The 12,212-nt window shown below is 37.0% G+C and overlaps 2 protein-coding genes across 2 annotated transcripts; one reads left to right on the forward strand and one right to left on the reverse strand.

Moving 5' to 3' along the window:
• On the forward strand, window positions 1–1,438 carry LOC145607606 (short-chain dehydrogenase TIC 32, chloroplastic-like). Its single transcript, XM_081663204.1, has 5 exons — window positions 1–119; window positions 338–416; window positions 774–858; window positions 1,141–1,187; window positions 1,286–1,438. Exons 1-5 carry the CDS (start codon window positions 1–3, stop codon window positions 1,436–1,438), a joined length of 483 nt encoding a protein of 160 aa, XP_081519330.1.
• A 466-nt stretch (window positions 1,439–1,904) lies between these two features.
• LOC145608185 (uncharacterized) lies at window positions 1,905–11,432 on the reverse strand. The gene is made up of 12 exons (XM_081663794.1): window positions 9,759–11,432; window positions 8,175–8,906; window positions 6,902–7,148; window positions 6,715–6,802; window positions 5,457–5,519; window positions 5,040–5,200; window positions 4,845–4,920; window positions 4,623–4,682; window positions 4,434–4,541; window positions 3,617–3,856; window positions 3,166–3,257; window positions 1,905–2,929 (listed from the first exon to the last, which is right to left on the reverse strand). The coding sequence occupies exons 1-12, from the start codon at window positions 11,377–11,379 to the stop codon at window positions 2,788–2,790; spliced, it is 3,630 nt and encodes a 1,209-aa protein (XP_081519920.1). The 5' UTR covers window positions 11,380–11,432; the 3' UTR covers window positions 1,905–2,787.
• Between the last annotated feature and the right edge of the window lie 780 nt (window positions 11,433–12,212).

The following is a 12,212-nucleotide window of genomic DNA, read 5'->3' on the forward strand; positions in this document are numbered from 1 at the left end:
ATGAAAAGGACTGCACTAGATAGCAATAGAGAAGGAAGGATTATAAATGTGTCATCACGACGCCACCAGCTATCATATCCTGAAGGAATTCATTTTGGCAAAATAAATGACCCCTCAGGGTACATTTTGTCAGAAAATGCTTCAATTCTATTTGTAAAGGGGGGGTTTTTTTTCATCTGACTTGATGAAAATTTGGTGCACATTTTTATGATTCATTCAAACACACACATAACTACACTAGCATATTAGATTTGTCGAAAACTAACTACTCAGTAGTAACCTAAAATATCATTATCCCCCATTTCTCATTGTGAAATTTCTCTGTGGTCAATCACAGGTATCACAGCTTATCTGCCTATGGTCAGTCAAAGCTTGCAAATGTTTTGCATGCTAATGAACTTGCTAGGCATTTAAAGGTGTGTGCTTGTACCTGCAGATAGATATGTAAGATACAGTATCACAAAAAGAGATCTTATAACTTCAGCCTCTTGAATACATTATCTAAATTTGGTCAGTTATGTCAAGAGTTCTTATGATGAATAATGAGAATGCTACTAGTAATCTAGTATAATCCAGCCATTTCTTAGGGTTTTTTTATTTTTTTATTTTTGACATAGCATGTCTTAGGTAATTATTTTACACCCTTGAGCTGTATTGATACAATGTTGTCAAGATGTGAGCTCTCCTATACTGTAGTTAAAGGAACTGTCATAGTGAGATGATTATAATAATATCATTTGAAGTCTTTCATGTGACACTGCTTTGTTGTGCAGGAAGATGGGGTGGAGATAACAGCCAATTCAGTTCACCCAGGAGTTGTTGACACTGAAATTTTTCGCCATCACAGCCTTTTTAGAGGTAACAGATTTTGCTCCATTGGTGATCAGTTGATAGAAACTTGGTAACTCGCTAACTCAAAAATATCTTAGTATTCATTGAGGCCATATTAGAGAAACCATGTCTCCATGAATATTGTGTTACGGGTCATACTCCTATTGCCTTTTTATCCCTTTTCCTGAATTTTCCCCAAATTCTGTTATTCTTGTGGTATGATCCAACCCTCTTTTGAATTCTTGAATCCTACAGTGCAAGATCATCATTTGATGTATTTTATACCTTTATTCTTGTCGATCTGTGCAGGTTTAGTTAATCTTGTCGGTCGATTAATTGTCAAAAGTGTACAACAGGTAAATGCTGAATTTTATACATTGCTTCTGTACAGGAACAGCTAGTTAGCACATTGTTTTGTAGTTGTACATACGCATCAGTTGGATTCATTTCGCAGGGTGCAGCAACAACATGCTATGTAGCATTACACCCAGACGTGAAAGGGATTCGTGGAAAATATTTTGGTGATTGTGCCAAAGCAAGTTCACAGAGTAATGATGCTGATCTAGCAAGGAAATTGTGGGATTTCAGCTCAAATCTTGTAAAGTGAATTACCTTGTATAGAGTATTGATCAAAAGTTGTAACTTGGTGTTTTAAAGAGGTGTATCTTTTTTTATTTTTTGAAACCTGAAGAGGTGTATATCATACAAGTAAAGTCTGGCTTTCTTGTGTTTTACTTAACTGGCTTTTTTCTGTGTATTTTCAATAGATTTCATTGTAGCTTGCGATGTAGTATACAATATATCATACTTGTATATACTTAAGCAGGTGGTTTGGATTAGACATTTTAAAGTTCATCAAAAGTAATCAGCAATAGCCTTTGCAACCAAATCAACTTTGTTTACCTCTTGTAATCCCTAATAGAAATCGTCTTTTCACAAGGAAAATATGACTCACAAATTAGTTCACTGGCCTAACATTGGCTCTAAACAGAGCAGGCATATTTCAGTATTGTGGGAACTGGGTAGCATCCTCATTGGGACACATGCAAGAGACTTGGTTCATCAGCTTTGAAGAGCCACAGAAACATTTCTTTTCATCAAATATGACTGCTGTCAAAAGTAAAATACAGTCTGAAAAAGTACATTTCTGTACTAATTTAGTAAGTGTACAGAAACACAGTAACAACATTACTACATAATAATATATAGACAATTACAACAGCTGATTTTAGAAGTCTTGTAGATTTAATGACTCTACAACAGCTAAGAGTTCTGAATTTGTACAAGTCATGACAGCTTACTTTGCCATGCACCAATCACCTCCCATATCTAAATTTTCATTAGCAATGCCAAGTTGAGCTGCATAACCCCGAGCTGTGATGTCGCCACCAATGCAGATTACTCCACAACATTTGCATTGAAGCTGAGGAACTTGCCAGAACAAAGGGCAAAAGATTATCTGAGCCATATCATTTCTAAAAGATCAATCCCAGCTTCAAACATCACCCGAACTCTGTTCCTCATTTTTCCTTTCAAACCTAAAGGCCAAAACAATAGAATTATTCAATATCTAGGGACGAATGAAATTAGAGGCCATGAGTTCGACTAGGCAATGTTGAGCGGGGACTAAATTCAACAGAAGGATTTTGCTTTACATGCTCCCGCAAAAGCTGCTTGGATACACGATCAGCCAATACCGTGCGTCCATTACATGGGTTCCCTTGATAGGGTCTCTCTTTCGACCTGCTTTATACGGATTTCATTTTCAGAACTCACTAATGTTAAACCATGGGGTCCAGATTGCATCCCTCGAAGAATATTTGGGCTCGGATCATATGGCCCATTGAGGAAAACACTGTTTGGAGATTTAGGCAATGCACCAAAACCCTCTTGCATATAATGAGACTGTTGTGAATGGTGATATGGAATAGCACCACTAGCACCAGTGAGGGGAGTTCATGAGCCCGACGTAGTACGTGGGCTGGATATAGGAGATGGTGACATCATACCATTCAGGTGCTGAGGTGACCTTGGATGCAACAGAGGGCTACCAATTGGTGACACAGGACAAGATATGCTCCGTGGAATGTGATACTCACTAAGAACACAAACAATTGAAAAAAAAGGGACCAAAATCAGATCATAATATAAACATGCACCATAACTGTAAGTATTACTTGCTCAAAAAAAAAAAAGAATTACTTGCTCTCTTTTATCCCCATGAAAAAAAAAAATAAAGGAAAAAAAACAGATTCAGTTGGTGTCAGTACTCAGTACGTGCAAATTGACCAATTGTATGAACAGATGTTTAAGAAAAAAGAGTTCAAAAGAAACCTGGAGCGAGGTCGCGCTGGTGAAACCCTGGATGAATGAACAGCAAAACTTTCTGAGTCCAAGCTTGAAAGGTTCCTCTCAAGTCCAACCCCCTGAAGATGATTTATGTGACAGATGATGAAACTAAGGTCATTGTAAAATATGTAGATCCACTATATTATTTAAAAAGACAAAAAAGATGTTTGTAACAGGGTCCACAGGGAGACACAATCAATCCAATAAACATAGCCAACCATCCATGCTAAAATACACAATCTATATAAGATGTCCATCAGATTTTTTTTAAAAAAATAAATAAATAAATAAAACAAAAATAAATAAATTAAAAATACAAAAAAAAAAAAGTTTAGTATAGGAATTTCAATCATTTTCTGGCAATTTGGATCAGCCAAGACAGAACACCTGAAATAAATGAAAAGGACTAGATAACGACATAGAAAATAAGACATACCAAAGACCTCATCCCATTTGAAGCACTAATTGGAGTATCAGTTGGCTCAGGGCTTGGTATAGGCCTCTCCAGAGGAGCAGTATTCTTGACAAATGGGTGCTCAAGTAGCTGAGCTGCTGTGCAACGCTGTTGTGGATCTCGCTGCAAACAGAGCTTCACAAAATCTTTTCCTTCATCAGATAGATGATCGGGAATAGCTGGTAATTCTTTGCTGAAACCTATTTTGAACATAGCAGCAACCTGCAAAATTCAGAATCCTGTCAATGCAAAGAGGACACAAACACGCAGTAGTGTTATATGACAAACTGACACAGATAAAGATCATATATAACCAACAAAAAGAATGGAAGCATTATAAAAAAATTGGAGAATATAATATAGCTTCAAAGCAGATTTAATTTGTAAGATTTGACACACATTAATACAAACACAACAAGCAGTTGGCATCCAGGGAAGGGTATAACTTACCTGGAGTATGCAGTAAAAACATATGAATTTTCATAAGCAAAAGGTGTGGTTACAAAATTGAAACTCATAATCTAGATCCCACAACAAGCACCCAGAATATATCATAAACAGTTACAGAGTTAAGGCATTGGTGAAGATATTAAAATCATGAGAACCATCAATTGAGGCTCAGCTTAAAGACTGGGGTAGTTTCAAACAACAGACCAGAATTGATCATTGAACATACTCCTAACCACCCATCAAGGTCCTTGTTAATTATCATAGATGATTTAAACAAAAAATATACTTTGTATATAACAGGATTTTATTTAAATATCAACTTTAAATAACTTAATTATAAAGCACAAACCCCTTCATATTGACTCCATGGTGGTTTGGTTGTTGCCATTTCCAAGACGGTAATACCAAGGCTCCATATATCAACAGCAAGGTTGCAACCATTTGAATTTTGTATAACCTGCATTTTAAAAAAGGAAAGCTGAAAACACAAAAGGAAAACAGCTAAATTCACTGTTGGAGATCACATTCAGATGCTGACCTCCGGAGCCATCCAGTATGGGCTTCCCTTGAATGACAAAGGGCACGACTGTCCAGTGATCTGCAAAAACACTCATAAACAAATAAGAAGGGTTTTTAAATATCTTACTTTCCTTTAAAACAAAGGTGATCTGAACAACCCTGAATCAACCTAATATCTTTTATCTATATTTTTCTGCAGCTCAGGGACCGATGGAATATCCAAAGTTGATAAGGTACTTACATGCTTTGCCATACCAAAATCTGCCAACTTAACACGACCATTGGGGTCAACAAGTATATTTGCACCTTTGATATCCCTGAATAAGATAAGGTAAACATGAATAACAACAATCTCTTTCCTCCACTGGAATAACAGAACAGAACTTTATGATACATAATAGTATCAGCCTTAAAACATTCGGCAAACAGATTTCACCTATGAACAGTGTTTTTTCCATGGAGGAATGCAAGCCCGGATAGTATTTGTTGGGTATAACTACGTATTGCAAGTTCACCAAGCTGTCCATATTCTTGTAAAAGCTTATAGATAGACCCACCAGACACAAATTCCAAGTATATATACAATTTATCTTCAACCTGTAAAAAAAAAATTAAAGGTCTTATGAAAATGAAACAATATAGAAATGATAAAAGTAAATGCTTTTAGAGTTATAGCATCTATATCCTCTCAAGTTACATAAAACTATACCTAAAAAAATTTTAAAAAAAAATTTAAAAAAAAAAAAAAAAAAAAAAAACACACAAAGAACATATGGTATCTACAATTAATGCAAAAATGAAGGGAAAAACAAGTGTACGCTCTATAGGATCTAAGAAAACATCTCAGACTTACAGTTTCTGAACCATAATACTGCACAATATTTGGATGTCTAAGACGCCCCAACAAAGCAATTTCCTGCACAAGTGGTGAGCAGATAGTCACGTTTTTATTATATACAGGCATACATTTAAAATTGACTGCGATAGCATACAACTTACAAAATCAAGGGAATACAACTATGGTGGCAATACTGGCAAAGTTTCAAAGTTGACAACCCAGCATAACAATCTAACACTTATTCGCACTTTACATATTAAAAAATAGATAAATAACACACATTAGATGAACCTAGCATAATAACCTAAATCCCAGTCCACAGAACACAATTACTCCAGTTTTTTTCACTTACCTGCACACTTTGTGATAGTTTCGCACTTTACTATACATTTTGTGGGTTCAAATAGTTTTAGGTAATATAACCATTTGGTGCCCCAATAAGCACACCTGTGATGTGCCAGAGATCTTCTAGCTCTTAAGTATTGAAACGAATCTCAGACAAGGGGAAAAAGCTTATAAAAGTAGGCTCACATGAACAGCCACCAGAAGCATCTTACAAACTAGAGATTCCAATTGCACCATACATTAAAAAAAAAAGGAAATTTTGACAACTACCACCTTCTGTTATGTCCATTTTAGCAATTACCACCTTTTATTTTTTTATTTGAAAATTACCACCTTCTATTTTCAAATACATCAAAAATTACCACCTTCTTGCCCCCCCCAACTACCACGTGACGTCATTTTGGGCTCATTCTTTCCTGTTTCTCCCTATTTCCCTCACATTTCTCATTCTTATTTGGATTCTCATCTCCCCTTTCACTTTTTTTCCCCCTAACCACCAATAATTGTTCGTCAATTTCGATTTGGAGGAGTGAATTGAAGTGTTTTTGATTGTTAAGGGGAAAAAAAGTGAGAGGGGGGATGAGAATCGAGTTAAGAATGAGAAATGTGAAGGAAATAGGGAGGAAAGGGAAAGAATGAGCCCAAAATGACGTCATGTGGTAGTTGGGAGTCAAGAAGGTGGTAACTTTTGATGTTTTTGAAAATAAAAGGTGGTAATTTTCAAAATAAAAAATAGAAGGTGGTAATTGCTAAAATGGACATAACAGAAGGTGGTAATTGTCAAATTTTCCTAAAAAAAATGATGAGTTGATGACCCATATACTTCGTATTAAGCAAGAGAAAATTAAAACCTCTTTGTGGCTTGTTCATGCATATTTTCAATGCAGAAAAATACCCTAAGGCTACAATGGAAGAGGAGGCCAAATACCTGTTGAAGCTGCTTAGCACTTTCCTTCGACTTTGGATCATCAGAAAATAGTGTAACCTCCTTCATGGCACACATCTCACCCGTTTCACTATGTCATACATATAAATGAGTCGATCAGGATATTGTCCAATATGTCCATCAATTAATGAAAAAAAAAAAGGTAACAATAATTTAGAATCGTAACCACCTATTAAACCCAAGATAGACATGTCCAAATGTTCCTCTACCAAGTAACCTCCCCTTTTTCCAGCGTGAGGTGGGGCTTGGAAGATTCTCTCCTCTAGCTGGGCTTCTTGGAACAGAGGGAGATGTGGCTGCTGAATTTCCATGAGAGAATGGAGAAGGACTTGGAATGGTTACAGGAGGAAGAGGCAAACGATGACTCTGTTGTTTTCCATCATCACCCCAGCTTGCATGCATTTCAGACCCCGAACCTGCAGCTCTTGGATGAATAGGAGTCTATTAGGAAAGATAAATATTGCGAATATATTTTGTGATTATCTTTAGGTTATTTTGGACTTGCCCTCCAAGTATCCTACTCTATATATCTTTTGTATGTGGCCATTTATATTAATGAGAATTACAGAGAATTATTCATTATATTTTGTCATGGTATCAAGAGCTTAGGTTTGATCCAAAAAAAATTTCGACAAATTGATGGCACGTAATTTACATAATTTCGTGAAATCGTGAGGGGTGTGAGAGTTCATAAGACAAGAAGAATTACATCAAATCAGAAAATATGTAGCATAAATGATGAGTATGCAGAAACAATCATGTGTTTGTAATTGCGTAAGTGATTGGTTGTAACTTAATCCATAAGACAAAGATATGGTCATTCATGGGCAACTATTACAGTTAAAATCATTGCAACAAACTGATGAAATGCCACAATTTAAATTTTTTTTGTTGTTAGAAAATTAAAATCATTGAATAGTTATGTAACAAAATCATTAATTAGTTAGTTGATGAATCAAGTTAGATAATGCAAATATATATTAGAAACTCATTTAAATATATATAATGTAAAGCTAAATTTAAAGAATGAAGCAACTTGTGTTTTTGTGATTTAATTTCCCATTTAAAGATATTCAAATTAAGGTTTAGAAATATGAACCCATAAGTTTCTTAACATAATAATTTAATTTAAAGTTATGCAAAAAAAAAAAAAAAAAAAATCAGGGTCATACTACAGCTTTAATCGTGCAATTGAATCTATGTACATGAACAATAACTTAGTGATTAGATTACAATCAAAGTGGTGACTCAGCAACAAAAACAGAATAGGGAAATTTAAGCTACATAAATCAGTATATATGCAAAAGTGTATTCGCTAATGAAGATACATACACATGACAATATGAAAGACCACATAGCCCTTGATTAATTAGATAAATCCAGGAAAGCATTCATTAATTTGATTAATTTAGTAAAAATGACAAAGGGTAAGAAAGACGCACCATCAAATTGAATGTGAGGGATGTGTTGAATATAGGGCCAGTCCTCTCCAGGTGGATCCTTTTTGCATCTTCTCTTCAGGCTTTCTGAATTGCCCCTAAAGCGAAGTGTTGTGAGTGAAGTGAGTTTGGGCATCCACTTTGGGATTGCTTTCATTTGTCTGCATTGGCGAATTTCTAGGGTTTGGAGGGCAGGCAAGAAGAGCATCCAATTGGGCGTATCCACCTCCTCGTCATCCCATAGATCCAAGCTACTAACACGATGAAGATACCCTGACGGCAGCGAATTTGGCCATGCCATGTTGTCTATCTTAAGAGTCTGTAATTTGGGATTTACAATCTCATAACAGGATGTAGATGCGGAGGAGGATGCGGGAGTGACTTCATCTCTTTTCTTATTCATTATTTGCAGCCCTTCGTTGAATTCTATTAAAGACAGGCTTTCCAAATCGGGACATGACGGAAGACATGTCAACTCCGGGCACATAAATATTCTCAATGTCTGCAATTTGGAAAAACATGGTAGTAATTGCTGTGATTGGAGGATGTTGTCTTCCACCCGGCCTACTACCCCTCTCTTCCATCCTTTCAACTCTGGCAGAAAGAATAACTCAACTTCTTTAAGGGATGGAAAGAATGATAGTTCCTTGTCACTGCTACCCAACCCAGACATTGGCATCGTTGTATTGGAATTTGCCCATGAAGAATCATCTACTCCTATGTACTCCAGCTTTTCTAAATCTTTAAGTTTAATGGATTTCAAATTACGCAAGTTTCCCAGGCATGGCAGGTACCCCAACTCCCCACAATCATTAAGCTCAAGACTAACCATATTTTTAATAAGGGTTAACCAACCTGGCATTTTTACACCTCTGTAATTCTCCACAGCTAAATACTCTAGATTAGAATGTGGCTGCAAATCTTCCATCAAACTTAACTCTTCATCCTTTCCTCCATCATCACCCTCCTCATGTATGAAATAAACCCTTAATTCATTGAGATGTTCTTTATTCCTCATGTATAATCCTTCTCTCTTATCACCATCTTCCTTAATAATATTCCTATCTCTTTTGGGCCACCTGATCTCAATTTCAAGCCTACCTTTGAGCTTATTAAGAGCCTTCAGGTCTTCCAGGCTATCAAACCATTGTTTCCAACTTCGACTACTCCCTCCTCCACCCACCATAAAATCACTTAGCCAATGAAGGCAACTCAACTTACCTATGCCCTTAGGCATATATGTAAGTTTATTACACCACACTACATCCAAGAGCCTGAGCTTAACTAGTCTACTAAAATCTTTTGGCAACTCTGTCAAATTCTCACACCTCCTTAACTTTAAGGTCTGCAAATTATAGAGTTTTGTGAATGACTTGGGAAGCTCGTGCAAATCTTTATTATGTGAGAGATCTAAGTACCTCAAATGCAACAATTCACCCATGCAGCCCGACAAACTTTTGATTCCGAACCAGCTCAAATCCAATGCCCTTAGGAACCTATAATTTGCAACTATTGCATCCACCGGAAACTGGGTATATTCTTTCATAAGAGTATAACTAAGAAGATAAGAACGAATACGAGACTTACCAAACAAAGAGTAATTGCCACGTTCCCTCATAGTCTCAAATCTCTCACAGAATAGATGGCGAACTTTTTTGTCTAGGTTGCCTCCAATGGTATTTGTTGCACAAAAAATCTCCTTCCCCGAGACATCTAGAGCAATATCATGCATGAGATCATGTATCTTACATGATCTGATCTCACCATAATAATCTTTCCTGATATCCTGGAAAAAGCATCTTCTCAACAAAATTGAAAAATACTCCTCACAAGCATCTTCTATACTCTGACCTTCATCCAATGGAACAACATAGCCTTGTGCCATCCAAAGGCTTTTCAACATCTCTTTGTCCATCACAAAATCCTTCGGAAACAGTGCGCAATAAGCGAAGCAACTCTTTAATGGAGCTTCAAGATGATGAAAGCTCAACTTCAATATGAGCAGAATGTCATTGTCGCTCTGCCTGATGTTGGCTAATCCTTTCTCTTGAACTAAGTTCCACTTGCCCCTGTCTTGACCATACAAGAAACTCCCTACCACTTTTATAGCAAGCGGAACTCCGGCACATTTGTCAACAACCTTTCTGCCAATCTTGACCAGCTCATCAGGAGGATTTGATGACTGATTTGATATAAAAGCTGATTGTTGAAACAAGCTCCATGAATTTTCCTCGGATAAGCCTTGTAGCTTATGCACTTCACCACCTACAATTTCTGCAGTTTTATGTGAGCGTGTAGTCACCATGATCCAACTTCCCTTTTGACCTCCAATCAAGTATTTTACCAATTCACGCCATTGAACTTGCTTCTCAGTCCATACATCATCTAAAACAAGGAAGTATCTCTTGCCTGCTAGATTCTCTCGAAGTTGGCTTTGCGCCTGCTCCAAGGTGGAATCTTTGCATTCAAGAATCTTGCAAAGAACTTCTTTCACATCAAGCTCTTTCTGATCTTGATCAGCAACACAAGTCCAATTCGTCCATGAAAAAGCACTTTTAACCCTTGGATCGTTGAACACAAGTTGAGCAAGAGCGGTTTTTCCCAACCCTCCAATACCCACAACAGAAAGGAAGGACACGTTATGACGTTGATCATCAGCAGGATGAAGCAACATTCCAACGATTTTCTCCAAGTCATCCCCTCTACCAACGATATCGACTTGATTCACATAAGAACAGGTATCACGGCTTCTGGTCCTGATAGGCTGAGGATCATGGTTAATGCTGAACTGATTATTGTAAGCAATAGCATCCAACTTCTTCTTGATATCCTTAATCCCTCCAGACATCCAGTAAGAAACGCAGATTGGGTTGGAAGTCGAGAAGAAGTGACTTACTTTTTCAAAGAGAGTACCATCAGCATCAACTTGCTTCTGCTGATGAGCTCGAGTGACAATCTCATCAACAAGATCATCTGCTTCAAAGATGGCATCCTTGAGCGCTTCGATTACAACCTTTGCTTCATGGGAGAGCTCTTGCTTGGTCTCTGCGTCACGAAGTACTGCAGAGATCTTTTCAACAGTCTGTTGGAGATCATGGAGTTCAGATTCGTAGCTAAAGACCGAGAACTTGTCACTGATAAATTCCCAACATTGCAGTGCTTCAGCCAGATTTCTAGCAACAGATAGGGTTGTGCCTATGATTTCCATTTGGGTAATGAGAGAGAGAGAGAGAGAGAGTAAAGAAGAGTGAAGGGAGCAATAGCAATTGTGTTTGGCTGGTAAATGAATGATCTGAGCAGCTAGTTGGCTTCCTATCTTGTACTGTAGATATTGGATAAGTCCAACTATTTGCTCCACAAAATTGTGTGGTTGATCTTTCCAATTTTCTGCTGGCTCCTCTTGCTAATCCATACAAGAGAAACACGTTAATAATGTTGATGGAAGAAATGTAGAATAGTCAACTTTTGAAACTATTCATGAAACAAAAAAGAAATTAAAGGAGGTGTTTCAAGTCTATCGAAATTAAAGTCCATTGCTCATACACAAATGTACAGAGCTGACTTCTACGGTGTTGTGCCCCAATGTGAAAGATTTGTCTTTATTGGATTTCAATGGAGTGTAAAATCATGACAGAAACAGCAGCTACTACTACAAACACTCCGGGCTAGAAGGTAACATTTATCCTTACCCTCCTCGAATTAGGAGGAACTGTGTTTCTGTCTCAATTCTACCCTAATTGTGGATTCTGTGATTCTTCGACTATGAGCTTATATTCTGGGCACTGGGATGGGTGACATTTCCAGTAGTACTATCTGTTATACTGTATCAGAACACAGAAAGGGTGTCTACATAGTTCAACACCGTATTATTTATTGTCATGGATTTACAACACAAATCACTCCACTAAAATGAGATAAAACAGGTTAGATAGAAGCATAGAACTCAAAGAAGTATACGAGAAATTCAATGAGATCAAGATAAAGCTTCTGATCTTTTAACACAAGAAAATAATACACTTTACTTTAGCTAGATCAGAATCT

The sequence above is a fragment of the Chenopodium album genome, chromosome 23, assembly GCF_948465745.1.
Source record: "Chenopodium album chromosome 23, dcCheAlbu1.1, whole genome shotgun sequence".
Taxonomy (NCBI): Eukaryota; Viridiplantae; Streptophyta; class Magnoliopsida; order Caryophyllales; family Amaranthaceae; genus Chenopodium; species Chenopodium album.

What these genes read in the sequence shown, in the direction of transcription:
- LOC145607606 (XM_081663204.1), top strand. Translation starts at nt 1, where the DNA reads ATGAAAAGGACTGCACTAGATAGCAATAGAGAAGGAAGGATTATAAAT. An exon ending in AACTTGCTAGGCATTTAAAG is followed by an intron (nt 417 to 773) that starts GTGTGTGCTTGT and finishes TTTGTTGTGCAG; the next exon opens with GAAGATGGGGTGGAGATAAC. An exon ending in CCATCACAGCCTTTTTAGAG is followed by an intron (nt 859 to 1,140) that starts GTAACAGATTTT and finishes CGATCTGTGCAG; the next exon opens with GTTTAGTTAATCTTGTCGGT.
- LOC145608185 (XM_081663794.1), bottom strand. Translation starts at nt 11,379, where the DNA reads ATGGAAATCATAGGCACAACCCTATCTGTTGCTAGAAATCTGGCTGAA. An exon ending in GGAAAAAACACTGTTCATAG is followed by an intron (nt 4,921 to 5,039) that starts GTGAAATCTGTT and finishes TATCTTATTCAG; the next exon opens with GGATATCAAAGGTGCAAATA. An exon ending in CATGGAGTCAATATGAAGGG is followed by an intron (nt 3,857 to 4,433) that starts GTTTGTGCTTTA and finishes TGAATTTTGCAG; the next exon opens with GTTGCTGCTATGTTCAAAAT.